General features: G+C 45.9%; 1 protein-coding gene across 2 annotated transcripts in view; it reads left to right on the top strand.

Moving 5' to 3' along the window:
• The first annotated feature begins 940 nt into the window (after nt 1–940).
• LOC138978972 (uncharacterized) overlaps nt 941–24,977 on the top strand; it is a 37,757-nt gene continuing 13,720 nt past the window's right edge. Inside the window, exons 1-4 of one of the 2 annotated variants that reach the window (XM_070351792.1) lie at nt 941–1,966; nt 9,590–10,475; nt 11,164–11,366; nt 22,279–22,466. In XM_070351792.1, coding sequence (XP_070207893.1) covers nt 9,615–10,475; nt 11,164–11,366; nt 22,279–22,466 — 1,252 coding nt within the window. In that variant the 5' untranslated portion in view covers nt 941–1,966; nt 9,590–9,614. Of the gene's footprint in view, nt 1,967–9,246; nt 10,476–11,163; nt 11,367–22,278; nt 22,467–24,977 lie in introns of both variants that reach the window. The other variant, XM_070351791.1, reaches the window with a different exon arrangement.

The raw sequence follows: 24,977 nt of genomic DNA, 5'->3' as shown, positions 1-24,977 counted from the left end.
GCAGCCCCCGAGTGTACGGGGAATCAAGTTGCAGCCCCCGAGTGTACGGAGAATCAAGTTGCAGCCCCCGAGTGTACGGGGAATCAAGTTGCAGCCCCCGAGTGTACGTGGAATCAAGTTGCAGCCCCCGAGTGTACGTGGAATCAAGTTGCAGCCCCCGAGTGTACGTGGAATCAAGTTGCAGCCCCCGAGTGTACGTGGAATCAAGTTGCAGCCCCCGAGTGTACGTGGAATCAAGTTGCAGCCCCCGAGTGTACGTGGAATCAAGTTGCAGCCCCCGAGTGTACGTGGAATCAAGTTGCAGCCCCCGAGTGTACGTGGAATCAAGTTGCAGCCCCCGAGTGTACGGGGAATCAAGTTACAGCCCCCGAGTGTATGGGGAATCAAGTTGCAGCCCCCGAGTGTACGGGGAATCAAGTTACAGCCCCCGAGTGTACATGTAATCAAGTTACAGCCCCCGAGTGTACGGGGAATCAAGTTGCAGCCCCCGAGTGTACGTGGAATCAAATTGCAGCCCCCGAGTGTACGGGGAATCAAGTTACAGCCCCCGAGTGTACGTGGAATCAAGTTGCAGCCCCCGAGTGTACGTGGAATCAAGTTGCAGCCCCCGAGTGTACGGGGAATCAAGTTGCAGCCCCCGAGTGTACGTGGAATCAAGTTGCAGCCCCCGAGTGTACGGGGAATCAAGTTGCAGCCCACGAATATAAAAGGAAAGGAAGAATAAAAGAAAAGTCTCCATCGCAATGTTACCACATACACTAGTTAACAATGCAGGTGATGGTGTTTCGTCCAAAAAGGAACTGAAAGATGCTAACATTACTTTCTTGTAAACCACCACCTCTTTTGGCACGGGCATGCAGCCATACACTACGTAAGGCAGGCGGCAGTGCAATATAATAAGCCGAGCCACCCCGGGTAGACTGTTTGTTTGGAGGTTTTGGGCGTTAACTTGTGTGCAGAACTACATGAACAGTTTGATTGTGTTAGGTTGTGGCAGGAAACATATCACACCAGCTTCGTTTTGATTTCTCACAGCGTCCTAATTGTAGGATTTGGAATAGTTTTAGGGTACGCTTACTGATCACAATACTACATCATACTGAATCTTATTTTCATAGGAGGTACTTTTTAACTGTGATCTGCACGACAGAAATGTCAATCCTCCTTAACGTGCTGGGTGATACACAGAATACAGTTGAGCAAACAGCTGTGTGGTAAAGTGTTGTGAGCCGCGCGTTACGTTATTACATACAGTAAAGTGTTGTAAGCCGCGCGTTACGTTATTACATACAGTAAAGTGTTGTAAGCCGCGCGTTACGTTATTACATACAGTAAAGTGTTGTAAGCCGCGCGTTACGTTATTACATACAGTAAAGTGTTGTAAGCCGCGCGTTACGTTATTACATACAGTAAAGTGTTGTAAGCCGCGCGTTACGTTATTACATACAGTAAAGTGTTGTAAGCCGCGCGTTACGTTATTACATACAGTAAAGTGTTGTAAGCCGCGCGTTACGTTATTACATACAGTAAAGTGTTGTAAGCCGCGCGTTACGTTATTACATACAGTAAAGTGTTGTAAGCCGCGCGTTACGTTATTACATACAGTAAAGTGTTGTAAGCCGCGCGTTACGTTATTACATACAGTAAAGTGCGTACTATACACACAGTAAACAGCTGAACACAGATAGTTGTGTGATATACATACAGTAAAGTCCGGAAAACAGATCGTGGTGTGATATATTCACAGTTAAGTGCGTGAAATGCAATCAGTAAAGAAGTATTAGTTGACCATTGCGTGATAAACACACAGCAAAGTGTTGTAAACAGAGCGTTGCGTGATATACACACAATCACGTAGTGTCACAGAACTTTGCAATTGTCGTTGAACTTGACCTATAGTACTTCGTGCAAACCCTTGTTTCGCTTGACCGATCAGAAGTATTACACTTCATTCCAACGTCGAAAGGTAAGTGTTACCTTTGTTTTTAACCATACTTATCTTATTTTTCAATCTGTAATAGTTTTCTGCTGCACGTGACGTCAACAGGTAGCAATACGTTTCTTTTGATTGTACTTTCATTTATTACGGATACGTAACAGCCACCCCCCCTCCCCCAAACCCCCGCAACACCCCCACACCCCCCCCCACACACACACACACACCCGTTTCCTTCCGGAGAGAATTTAGAAAACATTGTTTCAGGGTTGTCTAGAAAGTGTCTTCAATATCGGCTTGTCACAGGTGAAAAGTCGGCGAAATTAAGAACGCTTTTGGTCAGTATGACTCTCAGGGCTTTCAGAGACAATATCAAATTGTGTTGAGTCGGTATGTCGCTAGTACCCCCCCCCCCCCCCCCCCCTCTCCGACCCACCCAGCCTCACAACCAACCATAATCGCTCTAAAACGCACCCACCACCCCCACCACACAGCACTGCGCGAGTTCAGCCCGACCTGTCTTAGCTGTGTGTCATCTGATCCGCATCCTGGTTGGAGGTGACCCGGATTTACCTGCTAGTTATACAGAACGATGTCTCGTGATCTAGTGAAGGGCCGGGACCGTTGTGGGTATGGTGGCTCGCTGGAAGCAAAACCAAAGGTCATTGTGAAACAACTGAAATCAGAAAGCGAGCAACGGCATACGTATACATGTGAGAATAATGCGTAGGGAGCGAGCAACGGCATACGTATACATGTGAGAATAATGCGTAGGGAGCGAGCAACGGCATACGTATACATGTGAGAATAATGCGTAGGGAGCGAGCAACGGCATACGTATACATGTGAGAATAATGCGTAGGGAGCGAGCAACGGCATACGAATCCATGTGAGAATAATGAGTAGGGAGCGAGCAACAGCATACGTATACATGTGAGAATAATGCGTAGGGAGCGAGCAACGGCATACGAATCCATGTGAGAATAATGAGTAGGGAGCGAGCAACGGCATACGTATACATGTGAGAATAATGAGTAGGGAGCGAGCAACGGCATACGAATCCATGTGAGAATAATGAGTAGGGAGCGAGCAACGGCATACGAATCCATGTGAGAATAATGAGTAGGGAGCGAGCAACGGCATACGAATACATGTGAGAATAATGAGTAGGGAGCGAGCAACTGCATTTGAATCCATATGAGAATGATGCGTAGGGTTACACAAAACACACACAGAACAAAAACAAAAAACAAGCATTCAAACCACCGGAGAATGACAACCAAATGAGCGACGAAAAAAGGCCTCAAACGTACAAAGTCCACGAGTTAACGTGGAATTAAGTTGTACCCAACGAACGAAAAAGAAAAAGAAGAAGGGAAAAAAAACGGTAATGAAGGTAACTATGATTGGATATTACAATTAGATGTTGCTATGTTGATATAATTATCTCCAATGTCCAGTTTGGTTTGCTTCACTACTCCCAGTTTACTCCTGGAATATAGTGACTTGTTTCCAAGCGAAAGCTGCACCATCAATCTGACCCCTGCTCTGTCATGCGGAGCTTGCACCAGACAGAAAATATGACTCCTAATGCAAACAAGTCGAGCAGATAAAGTTGTTGTCATGCTTTGCATGTTGGGTCAATGCAGTCCACATGAAACTGACCATGATAATGGACACAGTACACCCACGAAACGCAATCGGAGTCCATACGAACAGGGATGTCTCCAATGATAAGTTCCGTTTGGAATTCCCATGGTGTATAACTTTTAGTCAGGCACACACAGCACACCAACCTAAGATCTTCAAGCGAAGAGAAAATTAGGCTTTCAGTTGGGAAGGACCCACTGCCAGACATGACGGACTGCATTCAGACACTAGAACACAACTCCAGTACGTGACATATGCATACCTGTACATCTTCAGCTAACAAATAAGATCAGAAGTTCAGGACTGAACTATTACATAATCAAGAGATATGTCAGAATAATTTAAGTAATGAATCTCTCTTTGCAGTTATGTTTTTGTACTCAGCAAAGGAAAAATACTAACATAAACAACCATTTGAACAATGACTGATGTCGTAGTTTGTCATTTTAATACACAGTACGTAATGTGGGCACTTCTAGCTTCATTATAATGACGCTAATATTTAATTTTACCTAAACTCAGAGCGTACGGACATCTTACCGTAACCTCGTATCTAACGGAAACAGTTCATTTACCGCCGTGTTTAGATGTTAGAAAACTCGTAAGTCGACATACGAGATTTTCATCGTAACTCAAGTTACGTGTAATTTTGGTTCGCAGTTTTGCCAAAATGATATATAATACGAGGTATTTTTGTACCCATTTTTAACTGACTTCCAACAATCTCAGGCTTTCACCACAATAACCAAAAAATGGAGAACAAATCGTAGATTAGTTTGATTTAATAAAGTAGATATCACAAAAAATCGAGTTACGAGGTTTCAATCGGACAAGGACGATAATTATATAGGCAACTGATGATTCAGTCTAGAAGCAAACAAATCCACCTCAGGTTCAAATGTCACTCTACCCAGAGCTTCAGACAACAGATCTGATCTAAGTTCCAGTAAGTCATCCTTACCTCGACTCTCTTTTGAGTTACTTAGTTAAGCAAACAACTGAGTCGGGTCTCTGCCAGGCTCTCCTTTTTTTTCAATGACATTCGATACCTCTAAAAGGTGCAGCTGCTTGTTGGCGGTTGTCTACTCGCGTGGCTGCCTGGCTGGTCCTTACAGCGTCTAATCTGTAATACATTGTCACTAATCTTGCCAATCAAAGTCACAGCTTAACACACTTTTCGAATTATGTCATGTCAAGCAAGGTCAAAGTCAACCAGATGATGTTTGTGGTTGTGAGATTAAAATCATTACATGTATTTCTTCCATATTTGACAGCTCAAAATCTATCATTTTTAAATTCCCAATGTCTTCATATTTCAACAACTGAGAGTTATCTGTGTACCTATGTGTATTAATTGCTAGTCGTACAAAACAACTACTGTACGAATTTTATGTCAATGCATGCACTTCTTATTAAAGTCTAGCAGAATGGCTTAATTTTGAGTTCCACTTGGTCATAATGCTGTTGTTGCTTTTGTTCAATCGACAAAGGAAACCGATTATTGTGTACAGCACTTGTTCTTGATATTCCTGATAACAAAACATGTATACATATATTAAAACAAATTTGCTCTGTTCTTGTGCAAAATATATATTTTCGCATGAACATTTTTTCTTGCCAATATTGACGTTTTTCCACGCCAATCCTAAACAATGGTACTAAGACAGAGCCACTAATAGAAGGGCGAGGGGGGTTATAACCATGTCACAAACTTCAACCTTTCAATGTTAGTCTGTTTTCTTCATGTTTCTGTTCTTGCCAACCATATAGGGGGCAGGGTTAGGGGTTGATGATGAACACGTGCACTCATCACACACCCTGATCAATCCCTGTAGAACAATCCTCTCTTTGATTCCGAAGTGCAACCCACCATACACATCTACCCCTCCCAACAGAAGTGCAACCCACCATACACATCTACCCCTCCCAACAGAAGTGCAACCCACCATACACATCTACCCCTCCCAACAGAAGTGCTAATTGCAATGTTTTCATACCAACACAAAAACTCATTCAGCTTAATACCTTGAACGTTAACATAAACGTTGTAGGAGTTTCTGTCGTTGCTGTCTTTACAATAGAGAATGTTGTGGTAACAATCCCCCGTGAGCAGGATGCCCAACCTTTACAGTTCCGGGTGGATTTATCAAAATGGTGGCCATGTGCCTTTCAAAAGTATGCGATAGTCAGATTACCAGTACACGAAAACATGTTTTGAATTATTGGACCAAATCAAAGAACTGTGAGATTATAGATCTACACAGACATATTCAGTACTGAGGCGGGGGTAAATAATAGACACACGAAAAACATAGGTATAATGTTGATACCATAAAGGGCAGTCACAGTAACATGATACACCCTTTTAACAAAGGGCGGGGGCTGGGGGTGGCATATAACAACCACACATACATATTTTCTTTGTTTACTTTTTGTTGACTGATCTAAACATGTTGACGTTCGTCCCTTGTGGAACACTGTCACAGCGGTAGTATGATCTTCCTTGACCAGTATTTCTACACTGCCTTAAACACGTGTGGTCAATACAATACAATACAATACAATAACTTTATTAATCTCTAAAAGAGAAATTGCATTGCGTTGTGTTCATGCAAGCGTGAGTCACGCTACCCAAAAATACAATCTTTTTTTTACATATTTTTTTTCTATAACTTTTTTCCCCATGGTTCATTCATCATCTGACATCACTTTTTAGCGAAATCTAACCATAAGATTATTGAAAAAAAGCAAAAATGTAGACGACCACCTTTAAGTATAGAGTATAACTGTGTCAACAAGCATGCGACATTGCGTTATGTCCCCGCACAGTGCTCACGAGTTGAAACGATATCTCTCTCCTGTAAACGGGTTATATGTCGGGTTGCCTGTTTTCAAGCAGGAGAGAATGCACACACAGAAGAGCCATGGAAAGAGACAGCGTGAATAACACAACCTTAAATACAAACTAGCGTGTCTGTAGAGACGGGGTGGTTTTCATTTGCAAAAGAAAATATAAATCTTTTAATTTCGTGAAGGTGTCCGTTGAACAACACAATGGTGACAGAATGTGTTGGAAGCCATGACTGTCAAGAGTGTCCTTTGGACAACACAATGGTGACAGAATGTGTTGGAAGCCATGACTGTCAAGAGTGTCCTTTGGACAACACAATGGTGACAGAATGTGTTGGAAACCATGACTGTCAAGAGTGTCCTTTGGACAACACAATGGTGACAGAATGTGTTGGAAGCCATGACTGTCAAGAGTGTCCTTTGGACAACACAATGGTGACAGAATGTGTTGGAAACCATGACTGCCAAGAGTGTCTTTTGTGAAAGAACCTTGTTACAGGTTGTGTTCATGCAACTTGTAGATTTCGAAAGATAGTTTACCCTGTGTTGCTTGTCAAAATATGGTAGCTAGTGGAATGTTTACTTTTTGAGAAAAGAATACATTTACAAGTACATCGAGGACAGACAGCCAAATAAGTGTGAGACCAACGAACAAGATTTCTGGCAAGATATTCAGTTGCACCAGCTGCTTTTAATTTGTTTTCTTAATTTGTTTCACAATTATTTGTCTGTATGTCCACTGCAAGGAACATTGGTCTTGTTTTCTCTAAAATTAAAGGTTCCATTAAGTAACATTTCTTGTTGATTAATTTTTGTGGATTTTTGCATTTCGTAATCTGTCTATTGTTTGACTTGTGTGGCTTAGCAGGTGTAGAGTACATGTAGATTGATAACAATAACTAAACACATCATTTGTTTCTTATGAAAGATCCCCCTTTCCTGAAAGAAAGGGGAAACATTTGTGGGGAAGACGTGTAGGGACGAGAGACACACTTGAAAGCTATTTTCCTCTTTGTCTTTTGACGTGCCAAGTCACCCGTTATGCTTGTCCTAACCCCACCCCTTTCTCGCTGTTCCACTTTGTCTTTTGACGTGCCAAGTCACCCGTTATGCTTGTCCTAACCCCACCCCTTTCTCGCTGTTCCTCTTTGTCTTTTGACGTGCCAAGTCACCCGTTATGCTTGTCCTAACCCCACCCCTTTCTTGCTGTTCCTCTTTGTCTTTTGACGTGCCAAGTCACCCGTTATGCTTGTCCTAACCCCACCCCCTTCTTGCTGTTCCTCTTTGTCTTTTGACGTGCCAAGCCACCCGTTATGCTTGTCCTAACCCCACCCCTTTCTTGCTGTTCCTTTTTGACAGTCTGCACTGATTTCGTTTCCATCTTTTCAGTTTACACGTCAAGAAGTAGTGGTGAGGAAAGTGGACATGAAAAACAGTGCTGAGAATATTGTTATATTCACTCCAGTCGCCACTCTCCCAGTCTACCCACTGTCACAGTCAGTGTCGTGCTGACAATATTGTTATATTCACTCCAGTCGCCACTCTCCCAGTCTACCCACTGTCACAGTCAGTGTCGTGCTGACAATATTGTTATATTCACTCCAGTCGCCACTCTCCCAGTCTACCCACTGTCACAGTCAGTGTCGTGCTGACAATATTGTTATATTCACTCCAGTCGCCACCCTCCCAGTCTACCCACTGTCACAGTCAGTGTCGTGCTGACAATATTGTTATATTCACTCCAGTCGCCACTCTCTCCGTCTACCCACTGTCACAGTCAGTGTCGTGCTGACAATATTGTTATATTCACTCCAGTCGCCACCCTCCCAGTCTACCCACTGTCACAGTCAGTGTCGTGCTGACAATATTGTTATATTCACTCCAGTCGCCTCTCTCCCAGTCTACCCACTGTCACAGTCAGTGTCGTGCTGACAATATTGTTATATTCATTGCAGTCGCCACTCTCCCAGTCTACCCACTGTCACAGTCAGTGTCGTGCTGACAATATTGTTATATTCACTCCAGTCACCACTCTCCCAGTCTACCCACTGTCACAGTCAGTGTCGTGCTGACAATATTGTTATATTCACTCCAGTCGCCACTCTCCCAGTCTACCCACTGACTGTCACAGTCAGTGTCGTTCTGTGTAGACAGTCTGGAAAGTTCCTTTGGTCGTCATCGTGTGTAGACCTGTCTCTGTGACGTAGCTGTCTTTTTGTCATCCCTGTTGTAGCAACGTGTTACCGTTACTCCACCCCTCTCTTCACCTACCCACCCCTATCGCTTTACTATAAGTACAGGCGTGACACTTATAATATCTCTCATTGGACCTTGGTGCTGTATGCTTCTAAGCCTTGAGAAAAGAAACAGAGGATACTACGTGGATTGAGGTGTGATAACAGGTTTACAGGAAATATTATTGTGAGCGAAAGCAAACGTTTCAATAATTATTTGAGAAAGGAATGAGTGTGAATCTGGTATCACACAAAAAGCCATGTAGTATTCCGTCTTCCCTACACAGGGTCTGTACTTGAGTGCCTTCTGCTTCAAACTTCCTGGAGTCGAAGTGTCATGCAGGAGGCACGGAAGTACAGAATGTAGGTTACACAGAATAATTCATGGCTTGCGGTGTCACACCATGCTTACACTCTTTTTTTGTTTTTTTCAAATAGCGGAAAGCTGGTATTTCCTTATCTAAAAAGCAACTGGTGTAAACTTGGTGTGACACTGCAAGCCATGTAGTATTCTCTATTTATCACATGGCGGTCTCTTCGCGTACGTGGGATAAATCTGGCTTCCGTATTGGTCAGCTGATTTAACAAGACTTACCAAGGGACGGACAGTCGAAGCAGCTAGCCCTCTATTTTTGACAGAACACATTGGACAAATAAACAGAACGCGTAAATATCTGTTCTTGAAACTGTATCGTGAAGGACAAGAGAGCAGAAAATCCTGAAGGTAAATCCTATATTGGTATCGGTCGTTCTTAAAAAGAAGAAGAAACTCTTAAACCTGACGCAGACTTCAACTTGAAAAAGCAGACATTTAAACTGAGCGACAGGAACGCAAGCAGCACTGTTGACAGACCTAGCCGCCACGAACACGTGCAACTGTGCTACGTGTACATGCCAGGTAGCTACTATTTGTTCCCAGGCCGTAGAGATTTGAACCCCGCACCATGGCAGGAAGCAGTCATCAGACCAGCAGCAGCAACAGGCCGCACATCTTGACGTCACTCTACCCTGACGCTCTCACCCGTACCTACTGTGTGCCTCCGGTACACTTCAACAGGGTGCCCTACGTCAGGGACACTGTACCCGGTACCCGTCACTCTGCGCTTGTGCTGCAACCGCCATCTCACAATGTTCCCGCGGCCAGTCAAGGTGCAGCTAGAAGTAGTGTACAGCCAGGCAGCATACATGTGAAAGCATACATGCGGCAGCATCCTTACGCCCGGCCAGTGCAGTCGTCCAGCGGCCAGCAGAGTGCACAGAACAGCTTATTGACGCCAGAGTCAGAGCCGCCATGCACGCCAGTCAATGTTCAAGAGACAGACATATCAGATGACTTTGCCCAAAATCACGTGATGCTCAACCTGCAAGAACTCGGCAACAGTCTTCACGAAGCCATGTTCATCCTGTCTCAGCTAGGTTTCGGGGACTACCTCAACCAACATGCCTACAAAGCGGCCGTTGCACAGCTCCCAAAACCATCAGACATTGACACGCAGCAAACAAAGTATTCTGATGGCGAGGCGGACTTTGTGTTGATCCACCGCCAGCACGGCATTCTGATCGGAGAGCTCAAGACTGTGGGCAGGTGGCAGAAGGATATTAATAACCCTCAACCTCCGGCCGATGCTGACGTGGCCAAGAGGGTGACGAAGGCGGTCAAGCAGCTGGACAGGTCGGAGACAGTGGTGAGGCACCTTGTGAGTGGTGTGACACCTGGCCTGACTGTGAGGAAAACTCTCTTCCTGCCTTACGTCAGCACTGAGCAACTCAAGCGGGTCTTGGATAACCGTCCACAGTTAGACCAGGTATTCCGTGAGAGAGACAAAGAGAGAGAGAGAGAGAGAGAGAGAGAGAGAGAGAGAGAGAGAGAGAGAGAGAGAGAGAGAGAGAGAGAGAGAGAGAGAGAGAGAGAGAGTGAGAGATGAGAGAGAGAGAGAGAGAGACAGAGAGACAGACAGAGAGAGAGAAAGAGAGAGAGAGACAAAAAGAGAGAAAGAGAGAGAGAGAGAGACAGAGAGAGAGAGAAAGAGAGAGAGAAAGAGAGAGAGAGACAAAGAAAGAGAGAGACTGAGAGAGAGAGAAAGAGAGAGAGAGAGACAAAGAGAGCGCGAGAGATATAGAGAGAGATAGAGAAAGAGAGAGAGAGACAGAGAGAGAGAGACAGACAGAGAGAGAGGAGAAAGAGAGAGAGAGAGAGACAGAGAGAGAGGGAGAGAGAGAGGGGGAGAGAGAGAAAGAGAGAGAGAAATACATACAGAGAGACAGACAGACAGACATAGAGAAAGAGAGAGACAGAGATTTTAAAAAGAGAGAGGGAGAGACAGAGAGAGAGACAGAGACAGAGAGAGACTGAGAGACAGAAAATGGGAAAGAGAAGAGAGAAAGAGGGGGAGAGAGAGAGAAAGACACGAGAGAGACACAGACACAGAGACAGAGAGAGAGATCTAACATTCAGAGGGAAATCTCATCACATTGACAGTTTCTATGTTGCAGGCGGTGTGTCGGAGCCTAGGTGCAGGCTCAGCAGCGGAGGCCGTACAGCTGTGCTGTTGCTCTGACCAACTGTCCCAGCCTGCATCGTACTGGGACGTGACACCCGCCGTGTTATCACAGCTGACCTCCTGGTGGCAACACAGGATGGCCTGTACTGTGGACACTCTGCTCACTGATGACAAGTATCTGGACATCGTGGCCAGGTGAGAAAAGTCATTGCATTGTATTTACTTTGCCTCAATGTTGGGACAGAAAATATTAGTTGTTTGTGTTTATCTGTACCCGACAACTCCGTTTCTGGCAGCCCGCACTTTCGCTTTTGTGGGAGGGGTGAATTTTCTTTGGAGCAAAATATATCAGAGACTTCTTACCTTTCCGTGTGAAACTAAATATGGCTATACCCCGCGTGGACCAAAACATGATCAGAAAGCAAGAGAATTGAATTGAATTGACGGGCACAGTGGCGTGGTGGTAAGACATCGGCCTCCTAATCGGGAGGTCGTGATTTCGAATGCTGGTCGCTGCCGCCTGGTGGGTTAAGAGTGGAGATTTTTCCGATCTCCCACGTCAACTTATGTGCAGACCTGCTAGTGACTCAACCCCCTTCGTGTGTACAAGCAAGCACAAGAACAAGTGCGCACGGAAAAGATCCTGTAATCCATGTCAGAGTTCGGTGGGTTATAGAAACAAGAAAATAACCAGCATGCCTCCCCCGAAATCGGCGTATGCTGCCTGAATGGCGGGGTAAAAACGGTCATACACGTAAAAGCCCACTCCTGCTAAAAACATGAGTGAACGTGGGAGTCTAAGCCCATGAACAAAGAGGAAGAAGAAGAAGAATTGAATTGAAATGAATTGAACTTTATTTTTCGAGAGTGACAGAATAAGCAATGTAAACATGCTTTTGTTTCATCCGGCCGGCGTCCATTGAGGGTTAACTCAATATCAGGAATAAACAGAACCTTTAGTTAACTACAATACACCGTCTGCATCCATCGGCCCCGTGGGGCCATGGATCTTCGCCTGGGAGGATTGTTCAGTTGGCGCTGGAACAGCTGGAATTGCTGTGCAGACCAATGCGTGGGTGGCAGTTTTCACCCTAGTGAACAGTGTCTGAGGGTGTTCATTCACTGCTGTTGTTTTCTTTGGCTCCGAGCCTTTTCACTTCCGAGGCTAGCTGGAGCATCGACTGTCGAAGGCCTGAGCGATTTAATGCCGGGGCATAACTCTGAAAAAGTTGTCGTAGCTGGGAACCCGTTAAGATACATTCCAACGCCAAAAATATAATCAGAAGAGCCACCGTGAAGACAGATCCAATGTTAGGCTTTCTCATTTGGTTATTTGCTTTGGCTTTAAGTGTATTGCTTCCATTGAGAGCTGAATCTGCTTGCAAACGTGCTGTTCAAGGCTGTTCGAACTGTCGTCTGCTAGACGGGCTTGTGTGATCTGAATCAGTTAATGCGGGGTTCAGCGACAAATGTCAAATGAGCGACTGGCATCAAAATGAAAAGAAGAAGACAAAAAGAAGTTGGAGATACAGTTAAGATATGGGAAAAGAAGAGGATGTGAAATGTTAGATGTATCCAACCTTAGGTGTTCAAACTCAAGACCGGGACAAAGTAGAAACAATGCACCGCGACCGACTCTCAGTACCGACATACAACTTCCAGGCTTTATCGCTTAATGTCACGTTTCAATATATCACTTAAGGTGATTATGAACCGGTTAATTACTACTAATTAACTAACCACACCACGATCCACTCTCGCAGTCATACAATTAAATAGAGTCAACAAAAGTATAAGTTTCAGACGCCTGTTTATGTATAAACTCGCCACCTCCCTCGAGCCTTCACTCAAAATATGTTCCTTTTACGTTCTCAACACGTAAAAAAACCCGTGATCACTGACAAAATGCCAGTAGTATATAGAAAATTATAGTAACACGCTGATCCCGTGTAAATACAGTCAAATGAGAATGTTCTGTTCAAAAAGCTCTAGTTCATGCAGGGGTCACACACCCCACGTTGTCACTACTCCAATGAAATCACAGATAAGAAAAGACAACGGTGGTCAACGGGGTGCGTACGACATGGTGCACTTAGCTTTATCTCTGCTGCTGCTGCTTAGCCGGTATGCTGGTTAGTCGGTTCGCTGGTTAGCCGGTTCGCTGGTTAGCCGGTTCGCTGGTTAGCCGGTCCGCTGGTTAGCCGGTCTCCTGGTTAGCCGGTCTCCTGGTTAGCGTAGCTTCAACAGGTCCCGCCAAAGTCAGCCGTGCAGATGTTACAGGAACGTAACGAAACGAAACGAAACGAAGGCTGCAAACAGAAAGCATCGGTGCACTAAACATGTCAGCTACCCCTCACCCACCACCTTAAAACATGTCATCTTTAAATACCTCATCGAGCACGTGGGCCTGCACAAAACGGACTTTTTACAACAACAAAACAGTCATTTTCCGTCCTTCTCTCCCTATCTGCAAAAACCATATACAGATTAGTATTTTAGCGTCACAGAGAGTAAATTATGCGCTAACCTGGAAAGAACAACAGAGAGTATTTCATTCCACAAACACAGACTCATCAACAGCGTTAAATAATGATTTATTACCTCAAAAGCCTATGATTGTACTCTCAATGGAAGCAAAGTCCGCCTCCTCCCTGGAACAGCCTCTGTTCGTCAACAGTGACCAAAAACCTCCAGAACCCCTTGTCGAATCCTTATGCGAAAGCCATCGCCGACGAAGGAAAGTTGACGACTTGTCCTCAGCAAAGTACTGGCAGTGAGACAGGAAAAACTAGTGGAAGCTCCCCTAGAGTGCCGAATACAATATTCGGTGAAAAACCATCATACTCTAGAAACTGTGTATTAGATCCTTCCCCTTCTGCCGCTGGGTGTCAAGTGCCCCGTGCTTGTGTCTCTCTCAGACAACCTAGCCAATAACACGTGACTGACCTTGTCACAAAACCAGTCCAGCTATACACAATTCTGCCTCCCCAAGCAGAAAAAAGACACGAGAAACTCAATCCCTGAAAATCCCGTGTGCGCTGTCAGCGAAAAACCGTCAGCCCTATGACAGCAGAAACCTCCACTGTAAAACTCGTGCGCAGCAAACCCTCCGTGTTCATTGAGCACTGTCAGCAAACTCTGCTGTAGCCCAATATCACGTACAGGCGCTTTCTATCATAATCGACCAAGAACAGGCACTCCACTGAGTGACACTTTCTTGGTCTCTGTCACCCGATCGTGACACACCTCCCCTCTTCAAGACGAAACCTCGGTTTCGCTCACAGTCATGTTCTCCTCTACAGCCCGAGAGAGAAAGTCAGCTCCAACATTGTTGGCGCCCGGAATGACGCGTACCGTGAATTGGTACGGTTGGAGGATCAACGCCCAGCGCATAAGTCTGGCGTTTGCCAACCTTGCAACCTGAAGATATTGCAGAGGTTGATGGTCTGTTTCCAGACAGAAAGGTCGTCCTCAAGAACGAGCAACCCCTCGTTTCACCCCTGATGACTGCAACCTTCTCTGTCTTCTTGTCTTTGTTCTTCTGGTCTTTGTTCTTCTCCCCGTAGGCTGTCCTCTCTATGTAGGCGCGCAGCAGGTTGGCGTGGTACAGGCGTGCTTTCCCGTGCATCATGATCCTGTAGTCGTTCTGGCCCACCCTCGCTGTCACCTCAAAAGGTCCTTGCCACTGCAGTTGTAGCTTGTTGTGTTTGACAGGTAGAAGTAGCAACACCCGTTCTCCAATCTTGAAGCTGCGCGGCCGTGCCTTGCGGTCGAATCCTCGCGCGTAACGCTGTGCTGCTCTTCCCAGGTTCTCTTGAGCCAGTTTGCAGGTCTCTTCAATCCTGTTCCTGAGTTCTACTATGTAGGTCGCTGTCGTCTGCACCTCCTCGTCAGCTTCTTCGTCCGTCCAGGCTTGACGCAGGATAGCCATGGGACCGCGTACCTGTCTGCCGTACAACAACTCAAATGGGGAAAAACCCAAGCTCTCCTGAGGAACCTCGCGGTATGCAAAAAGCAATGCTGGGATGTACCTGTCCCACGTGCGTGGTTTCTCCTGAGCTAGTTTCCTCAGCATGGTCTTCAAGGTGCCATTGAACCTTTCCACCAGTCCGTTGCACTGAGCATGGTAAGGAGTGGTGAAATGCTGCTCCAGTGATAGCAGTCGTGCTGCCTCCGCCATCACTCCTCCCGTGAACTGCGTGCCTCTGTCGGTGAGTACCTCTGATGGAATTCCCAGCCGGGACCACATAGTAACCAGAGCCTCAGCTACTCGCGTGGCTTCAATCGATTTCAGAGGGATCGCCTCTGGGTATCGAGTAGCGTAGTCCACCATGGTCAAAATGTATCTGTTTCCGTCCTCAGACGCAGGCAAGATGGGCCCGATGATGTCCACTGCCACCCGACGAAAGGGTTCGTCGATGAGCGGCATCTTCTCCAAGGGGACCTTCCTCACCCTTCCTTTGGCCACCACCTTCTGGCACTTATCGCAGGACGCGCAGAAACGTCGGACATCCGTGCAGATGCCTGGCCAGTAAAAGTGGCGCCAGACACGATCCGTGGTCTTCTTGGTGCCAAGATGACCTCCCAGAATCGAGTCGTGTGCCGTTGCCATGACACCCTCGCGAAACTCGCGAGGCACGACAACCTGTTTGAATGTACCTTCTTGGTTGCTGAACTCCCGGTAGAGCAACTTCTTGTCCCTGAGGAACCTTGACCTCCCATGCTTCCCGCTCAGCTTCACCTTCCCCGACTTCGCGTGCTCCCGAGGAGTTGCTAATGTCGGATCAGATGCCTGAGCCTTCGCGAGAAGCGCGGGGGTCACGTTCCCCAGGGCAGCTCGTGCAGCAGGTAGGGGTTTGAGAGGTTTGTCCTCTCGCTCCGCCTGTGCCCGCGTGAGCACTGAAATGACGTCGGGAGACCGATAAACGGGAACCTCCCTGGTGACGCCGTCCACAAACTGAACCCGGTTCCCAATGAGCAGGTCGCATGGAGGATCGTCCATGACGACGGCCACAATGGTCCCCGTGAACAACGGTGTTACGACCTTGATCACTGCCGTGTTCAAGTCGTAAGCGTGAGATGCCTCGGCCATTCTCACCCTGATGCTGTCTCCTGTGTAGGCCATAGCTGGAACTAGACTCGCCCGAACCACTATCATGTCTGCCCCTGTGTCCCGCAGACCTTCGCCCTTCACTCCGTTAACGTAGACGTTGCAGTGGGGCTGGAAATGTTTCCTGGAGCACGGAACGCAGAGTTGTGGAATTGTGCATGAGCTCGTGACGTCCCTTAACTCCTCACTGCCAACAAAGTGTACGCCCTTCTGGTCAGCCTGTCTCCTGTGGCAGTCCTTCTTCACGTGGCCCCGCTTGTTGCAGTAATAACACTGGATGTCAGTTCTGGAACTTGATCCTTTGTGTCCCTGATCGTCCTTCCCGTCCTTGGGTCCTGAAGAACCTGAATTTCCCGATTTTCCCGGCCGTGAGCCTGAAGATTTGCCAGAGATCGCCTGGGCGTCCTCGTGTACTCTGATCCAGTCGGCTGCCTCCTGAGTAGTCTTAGGCTGGTGCTCCTGCACGAAGGTCACCACCTCAGGTCGCAGGCTGGACATCAGTTGTTCCATGACTATGAGGTCGGCAAGGTCGTCGACGGTCCAGTTCTTCTCGGCCATCTCCACCCAGCGCCGCAGGTAGAGATTAAGGCGTGCCACAAACTGATGACTCAGCTCGCCGCTCAGTCTCTTGCTGTTACGCAGACGTCGTCGGTAGGCTTCAGCAGTCAGGTTGAAGCGCTGGAGTAACGCCTTCTTTAGTGCCTGATAGTCTCTCGCCTCGTCGTCATCCAAAGCGTTGTAGAGCTGCAATGCGCGTCCTTTTAAGCAGGTGCTAAGGCGGCTAGCCCACGTGGCCTCTTCCCACTTCTGGTCAGATGCAATGCGCTCAAACCGGCGTAAAAAGTCGTCGAGCTCGTCCTTGTCATCGTCGAACGTCGGCAGTCTCGTACGGTCGGCAACAAACGCCGGCGCGCTAGCCTGAGTAAGCGTACCCTTCTCGGCCTGTAGCCTAGCTAGCTCGAGCTGGTGATCGCGTTCGGCCTGTTTGTCCTGTCTGTCACGTTCTGCCTGTCGTTCCCTTTCTTGTCTGTCAAGTTCGGCCTGTCGTTCGTGTCTCTCAAGCTCGTCTTTCTTTTCCTGTCTGTCACGTTCTGCCTGTCGTTCGGCCTGTCGTTCCCTTTCTTGTCTGTCACGTTCGGCCTGTCGTTCTTGTCTCTCAAGCTCGTCTTTCTTATCTTGTCTGTCTCGTTCATCTTTCTCTTTCCGTTCTTGTCTGTCACGTTCGTCTTGTCGTTCCTGTCTCTCACGTTCGGCCTGTCGTTCTTGTCTGTCAAGCTCTTCTTTTCTCGTCTGTCGCTCTATGTCTTCCTTACGTTCTAACTCCTTGCGCTTAAGCAAACTACGCGCTCTAACGCGTGCGTCTCGCTCTGTCTGTTCCTCGCTACCAGGAGTCTCAAAAGTTAATCTCTTCGTAGGAGATCCCCCTGTAGCCATGGTTAGTTTAGCAAAGCTTTATCACAAAAGTAAGTCTAACGCAGCTATAGCTAGAATACGCGGTGATGAAATGGATACAAAAATCCAGCAACCGGAAAATGCAGAAGAAAAATCCAAACGGTGTAGAACAAAACGCGTAGCCTACTTTATGGCTGCTTTTTGCGGTGAAACAAAGTGTTTCCCACAGCCGTGGCCTACTTTATCGGCTGCTTTTTGCGGTGAAACAGAGTGTCTCCCACAGCCTTGATTAGGACAGAAGTCCTCGGACCCTTCCCCCCCAAAATTCCAACAAAGTCAAAATATGGAGAAAAATCCAAGTAAAACAAGACGGTAGAAATGTAACCTGTTACAGAATACGAAACAACAATGTAGAGAAAACTGAGTAAAACGAATAACAAATCCGCTAACCCCGCTCAGCTCTCTGCAACGGAAAACTCTGAACGTACAACAACAAAGATTCACAAACAAAGGAAAGGGAGGTAATCACAGTTAGCGCATACAATAACTCACAAATTACAATTTGCATTTCCTGCAAGATGTGAATCGCTTAAGGTGTGGTATATGATCAAAACTATACAAAAAAGGGTAGCACCAAGCAGAAAATAAGTCGAGCACTGACGAGATTATCTGCTCTTAGTTATCCTTAATTGGTGGGTCTTTATCAGTTGGAAATTAACTGAGTAAATCCCGGCTTGGCCCCCATGTGTCACGTTTCAATATATCACTTAAGGTGATTATGAACCGGTTAATTACTACTAATTAACTAACCACACCACGATCCACTCTCGCAGTCATACAATTAAATAGAGTCAACAAAAGTATAAGTTTCAGACGCCTGTTTATGTATAAACTCGCCACCTCCCTCGAGCCTTCACTCAAAATATGTTCCTTTTACGTTCTCAACACGTAAAAAACCCGTGATCACTGACAAAATGCCAGTAGTATATAGAAAATTATAGTAACACGCTGATCCCGTGTAAATACAGTCAAATGAGAATGTTCTGTTCAAAAAGCTCTAGTTCATGCAGGGGTCACACACCCCACGTTGTCACTACTCCAATGAAATCACAGATAAGAAAAGACAACGGTGGTCAACGGGGTGCGTACGACATGGTGCACTTAGCTTTATCTCTGCTGCTGCTGCTTAGCCGGTATGCTGGTTAGCCGGTTCGCTGGTTAGCCGGTTCGCTGGTTAGCCGGTCCGCTGGTTAGCCGGTCCGCTGGTTAGCCGGTCTCCTGGTTAGCCGGTCTCCTGGTTAGCGTAGCTTCAACAGGTCCCGCCAAAGTCAGCCGTGCAGATGTTACAGGAACGTAACGAAACGAAACGAAACGAAGGCTGCAAACAGAAAGCATCGGTGCACTAAACATGTCAGCTACCCCTCACCCACCACCTTAAAACATGTCATCTTTAAATACCTCATCGAGCACGTGGGCCTGCACAAAACGGACTTTTTACAACAACAAAACAGTCATTTTCCGTCCTTCTCTCCCTATCTGCAAAAACCATATACAGATTAGTATTTTAGCGTCACAGAGAGTAAATTATGCGCTAACCTGGAAAGAACAACAGAGAGTATTTCATTCCACAAACACAGACTCATCAACAGCGTTAAATAATGATTTATTACCTCAAAAGCCTATGATTGTACTCTCAATGGAAGCAAAGTCCGCCTCCTCCCTGGAACAGCCTCTGTTCGTCAACAGTGACCAAAAACCTCCAGAACCCCTTGTCGAATCCTTATGCGAAAGCCATCGCCGACGAAGGAAAGTTGACGACTTGTCCTCAGCAAAGTACTGGCAGTGAGACAGGAAAAACTAGTGGAAGCTCCCCTAGAGTGCCGAATACAATATTCGGTGAAAAACCATCATACTCTAGAAACTGTGTATTAGATCCTTCCCCTTCTGCCGCTGGGTGTCAAGTGCCCCGTGCTTGTGTCTCTCTCAGACAACCTAGCCAATAACACGTGACTGACCTTGTCACAAAACCAGTCCAGCTATACACAATTCTGCCTCCCCAAGCAGAAAAAAGACACGAGAAACTCAATCCCTGAAAATCCCGTGTGCGCTGTCAGCGAAAAACCGTCAGCCCTATGACAGCAGAAACCTCCACTGTAAAACTCGTGCGCAGCAAACCCTCCGTGTTCATTGAGCACTGTCAGCAAACTCTGCTGTAGCCCAATATCACGTACAGGCGCTTTCTATCATAATCGACCAAGAACAGGCACTCCACTGAGTGACACTTTCTTGGTCTCTGTCACCCGATCGTGACACTTAACGCCTACAACAGGCGAAGTATTGAAGCTTTGGCTCAGCTTAGACGTGACGACTGAATATGTAATGATCCACGTGTGAAAACCGAAACAGAACTGCGCGATGATAGCCACAATTTCTATTACTTCATCTCTTCTCCCTTGGCTAGGCCTGCCTCCAGCGGGCTTGGTCTTCGGCAAGGTGTCTTCCCAACCGTTAATGTACGGTACAACTGACACAATTAAACTGTCTTGGCAATCAATAGGACATTTCAAGATTCATTATGATTTATAAGCAATGATAGAAGATTATAACAAATATGTATTTGTTTGTTTAAAATTGTTCTCATCGCAGTATGTAATCATGATGAGAGAGAGAGAGAGAGAGAGAGAGAGAGAGAGAGAGAGAGAGAGAGAGAGAGAGAGAGAGAGAGAGAGAGAGAGAGAGAGAGAGAGAGAGAGAGAGAGAGAGAGAGAGAGAGAGAGAGAGAGAGCAACAAGAACAATTCTTTATTTAACGAGGGTAATAGAGTAAGCAGTGATCTGCTTTTTTACATCTGGCCCTCGCCCTAAAGTGGGACCAGTCTAAAATGGCTAAAGAATAAACAAGTAAAGAAAACAGCTGCTACATGTTTATGAATAAACTGAAGTAAGATATAAATGTACATACAATACATTGCATACATGAAAAATGCGAGTTCATTTGACGTGAGTATAGTATTATGGAGTAGATTGGACTGGCGCAACAAATCTGTAAAATACCATGTTCATTGACACACACTGCTTTCAATGAAAAGCACCGGTTGTTGGTTTTAACAACATTTCTGGCGAAAAAAGAAGTGTATTTTGACTTCATGAGATAAGATGTATAATTATCTGGTCTTAAAAACGTTTGTGCTGGTAGTTTGCCGCATGGTTGTCGGAAGAGTGTTCCCAAGCTAGACTGCTTCCCGAAAAAACTAAACTAGACTTGAATAGGTCAATCCTAAGTATAATAGTGTTTAATCTCATCAATTGGCCTGAATTTCTTAGACAATGACAATGACAATGACAATGACAAATCTTTATTTTTCGAGGGTGACAAGAATATGTATAGACATGCTTTTTTGCATCTGGCCCTCGCCCTAAAGAGGGACTAAACTATTTTACTATAACTATGACTAGGGAAAAAAAAGGTTACATAAAAACATTAATGGTAGAACATATAAGTGTATGTACATGAAGCGCATTAATATGTAGAAGCATTGTAGATCATAAGGTAGTGTTCAAAATTGGGTGTAAAGCAATGAAGATAATCGCAAAGTAAGCATACTTTGCAACAATACATTAGCTCAGCAAAACAATGTATAACAAAGAGGAGTGTTTAGTTTTATAAAGTGGTGCATTTTCTGTCATATTTTTATGCATCGTTATTCCTTTGTTATAATTAATTCTTGACTTTAGAGTAGGACCCCTATGTTGATGTAGTCTGAGTCGGTGAGAGTAGTCTGTTTGAGTAATACTACTTTTGGCGCTCTTGTGTGTAATCTGCTGAGTAGCTTTAGGGAATTATCACCAGCTGAGTCCCATAGAGTGGATGCGTAATCAATAATGAGCAGTGAAAAAGAACTTTCTGGCTTGACAATTAAGGAAGTGTTTAATTCTAGATAACAGGTACACTTTCTTTGACACTAATTTACTAAGTTGTTCAATGTGAGTTGACCAAGACAGGTTATTAGAGAGAGAGAGAGAGAGAGAGAGAGAGAGAGAGAGAGAGAGAGAGAGAGAGAGAGAGAGAGAGAGAGAGAGAGAGAGAGAGAGAGAGAGAGGGAGAGAGAGGAAGAAGAGAGAGAGAGAGAGAGAGAGAGAGAGGGAGAAGAGAGAGAGAGAGAGAGAGAGAGAGAGAGAGAGAGAGAGAGAGAGAGAGAGAGAGAGAGAGAGAGAGAGAGAGAGAGAGAGAGAGGGAGAGAGAGAAGAAGAAGAAGAGAGAGAGAGAAGAGAGAGAGAGAGAGAGAGAGGGAGAAGAGAGAGAGAGAGAGAGAGAGAGAGAGAGAGAGAGAGAGAGAGAGAGAGAGAGAGAGAGAGAGAGAGAGAGAGAGAGAGAGAGAGAGAGAGAGAGAGAGAGAGAGAGTTTTCACAATCATCACCACACACATAACAAACAAAGAAACCAACGAACGAACACTTTCCTCAACATCCGACACCTTTGCTGTGAGTCAGGTTCAAAAACCAAAATGTTCTTGTTAAAATTCACTTACTTTGTGACTTGTATCACCACTACATATTAAGCTTTAAGTACAGCAGACACAATCATTAAAGCCCATCTGTGTTGCAGGTTTGTGGGACCGGCCACCACGGTGTCTGTCCCCTGCTACAACGGTGTCCGTGTGGAGGTGCGGACTGCAGGACAGGCGGTGGCGGAACTGGGGCGGAGGCTGGCACTTCTGGTTCTGACCTTGCAACAACTTGACCTCATGAATAGAAACCCGCGACTGGTCTGCTTGACAGGTCCCCCTGGCACTGGTTAGTAACATACATTTTTCATCATCATCATCATCATCATCATCATCATCATCATCATCATCATCATCATCATCATCGTCATCGTCATCATCATCGTCATCATCATCATCATCATCATCATCATCATCATCATCATCATCATCATCATCATCATCATCATCATCATCATCATCATCAATATTTTTGTTTTGTGTGTGTGTGTGTGTGTGTGTGTGTGTTGTTGCATTTTCAATATTTTTATATTATCTACCTCACAACACTGTGTACACATTGTATTTTTGACCTCCTAAACTGGACATCAATTTCAGACTGTACAACAATTCTTTCGAATTAATTTTAAATATTCATGTATATGTGCATAATGTGTCTGCAGGATGAAAAGATATAAACACACATTATATACATGTCATGTACATTGATCAGGATCTCCCTTAACCGTCGCCCGACCGGGTTATCGACTCACACCGAAGACATCGTGGGGCCGTGCGGACCCTTGCTTGTCAAAAAAGAATAAAAATGCATAACCTTCTGTAGACCCGTGCTTTCCAAAGAAGCAAAAACGTGCATCCCCTTCTGTAGACGTCGTGGGGCCGTGTGGACCCACATTGTTATGTATCAATGTCGCTAAACGCAACTTGCTTATCAACTCCAACATCAAACAGATGGTATAAAATGATGTTTAGAGCCAAGACCTGAAGGTTTGTGACTTCTCTCCCTAGTTTTTATGCGAGTTCCTTCTTTGACAAACATGGGTCCGCACGGCCCCACGATGTCTTCAGTGTGTAGTCTAAATTTGACCTTTGTTTTTTTTAATTACTTCTCGCTGAAATGTAATGATCTTTTAGGACATAAGAGCTTTTTAGGTGTTTGATGCATTCTTAAAATCTCACCCTTTTGAGTCCACACGGACCCACGACCACCGCGAAGGTTAATCAAAAGGGATCCATTCCTGCACAACAATCAGTAGTATTTCTTTCTCTTTTTTCCTTTGCTTAATTCTATTTTTTTATTTAAAAATCCTTTACCTTTATTATTGTTGTTGTTGTTTATGTTTGGCGAGACGCTGTAATGTGCCCTCTCTATGAGTGAAAAACATAAAATTATATGGACAGACTTGGTGGCTCTTATTGTCACTGTACTGTACATGAGACTCGAACAACTGATTTTTTACTTGTACTGCATTGTTACAGAGTTGTGTCACACACCCCACCTGTACTGCATTGTCATAAACTTGGGTCACACCCGCCCACCTGTACTACATTGTTACAGAGTTGCGCCACACCCATCCACAACCGCCCATCTGTACAACATTGTCACAAAGTTGTGTCACACACCCCACCTGTACTGCATTGTCACAGAGTTGTGTCACACACCCCACCTGTACTCCATTGTCACAAAGTTGTGTCACACCCGCCCACCTGTACTGCATTGTCACAGAGTTGTGTCACAATCTGTACTGCATTGTTATAGAGTTGTGTCACACCCTCCCCCCCCCCCCACCTGTACTGCATTGTCACAAAGTTGTGTCACCCTCCCCCCCCCCACCACATGTACTGCATTGTCACAGAGTTGTGTCACACACACCCCCCCCCCCCACCTGTACTGCATTGTCACAGAGTTGTGTCACACACACCCCCACCTGTACTGCAATGTTACAGAGTTGTGTCACCCCCCCCCCCCTGTACTGCATTGTCACAAAGTTGTGTCACACTATCCCCCCTCTCCACCTGTACTGCATTGTCACAAAGTTGTGTCACACCCGCCCACCTGTACTGCATTGTCACAAAGTTGTGTCACACCCCCCCCCCCCCCCCCCCACCTGTACTGCATTGTCACAAAGTTGTGTCAACCCCCCCACCTCCACCTGTGTCGCACCCGCCTATCTGTTCTGCATTGTCACAAAGTTGTGTCACAACCGCCAAACTGTTCTTCATTGTCACAACGTTGTGTCACACCCGCCCACCTGTACTGCATTGTCACAAAGTTGTGTCACACCCCCCCCCCCTCCACCTGTGTCGCACCCGCCTATCTGTTCTGCACTGTCACAAAGTTGTGTCACACCCGCCTACCTGTTCTTCATTGTTACAACGTTGTGTCACACCCGCCCACCTGTACTGCATCGTCACAAATTTGTGTCACACCCACCTACCTGTACTGCATTGTCACAAAATTCTGTCACACCCACCCACCTGTACTGCATTGTCACAAAATTCAGTCACACCCGCCCACCTGTACTACATTGTCAAAAATGTGTGTCACACCCACCCACCTGTACTGCATTGTCACAAAGTTGTGTCACCCCCCCCCCCCCACGTGTTCTGCATTGGCACAACGTTGTGTCACACCCACCCACCTGTACTGCATTGTCACAAAGTTGTGTCACCCCCCCCCCCCCACGTGTTCTGCATTGGCACAACGTTGTGTCACACCCGCCCACCTGTACTGCATTGTCACAAAGGTGTGTCACCCCCCCCCCCCCCCATCTGTACTACATTGTCACAAAGTTGTGTC

Source organism: Littorina saxatilis, linkage group LG10, assembly GCF_037325665.1.
Source record: "Littorina saxatilis isolate snail1 linkage group LG10, US_GU_Lsax_2.0, whole genome shotgun sequence".
NCBI classification, from domain to species: domain Eukaryota; kingdom Metazoa; phylum Mollusca; class Gastropoda; order Littorinimorpha; family Littorinidae; genus Littorina; species Littorina saxatilis.
The sequence above is the reverse complement of the archived record's forward strand: the minus strand, read 5'-3'. Positions and strand labels throughout refer to the sequence as shown.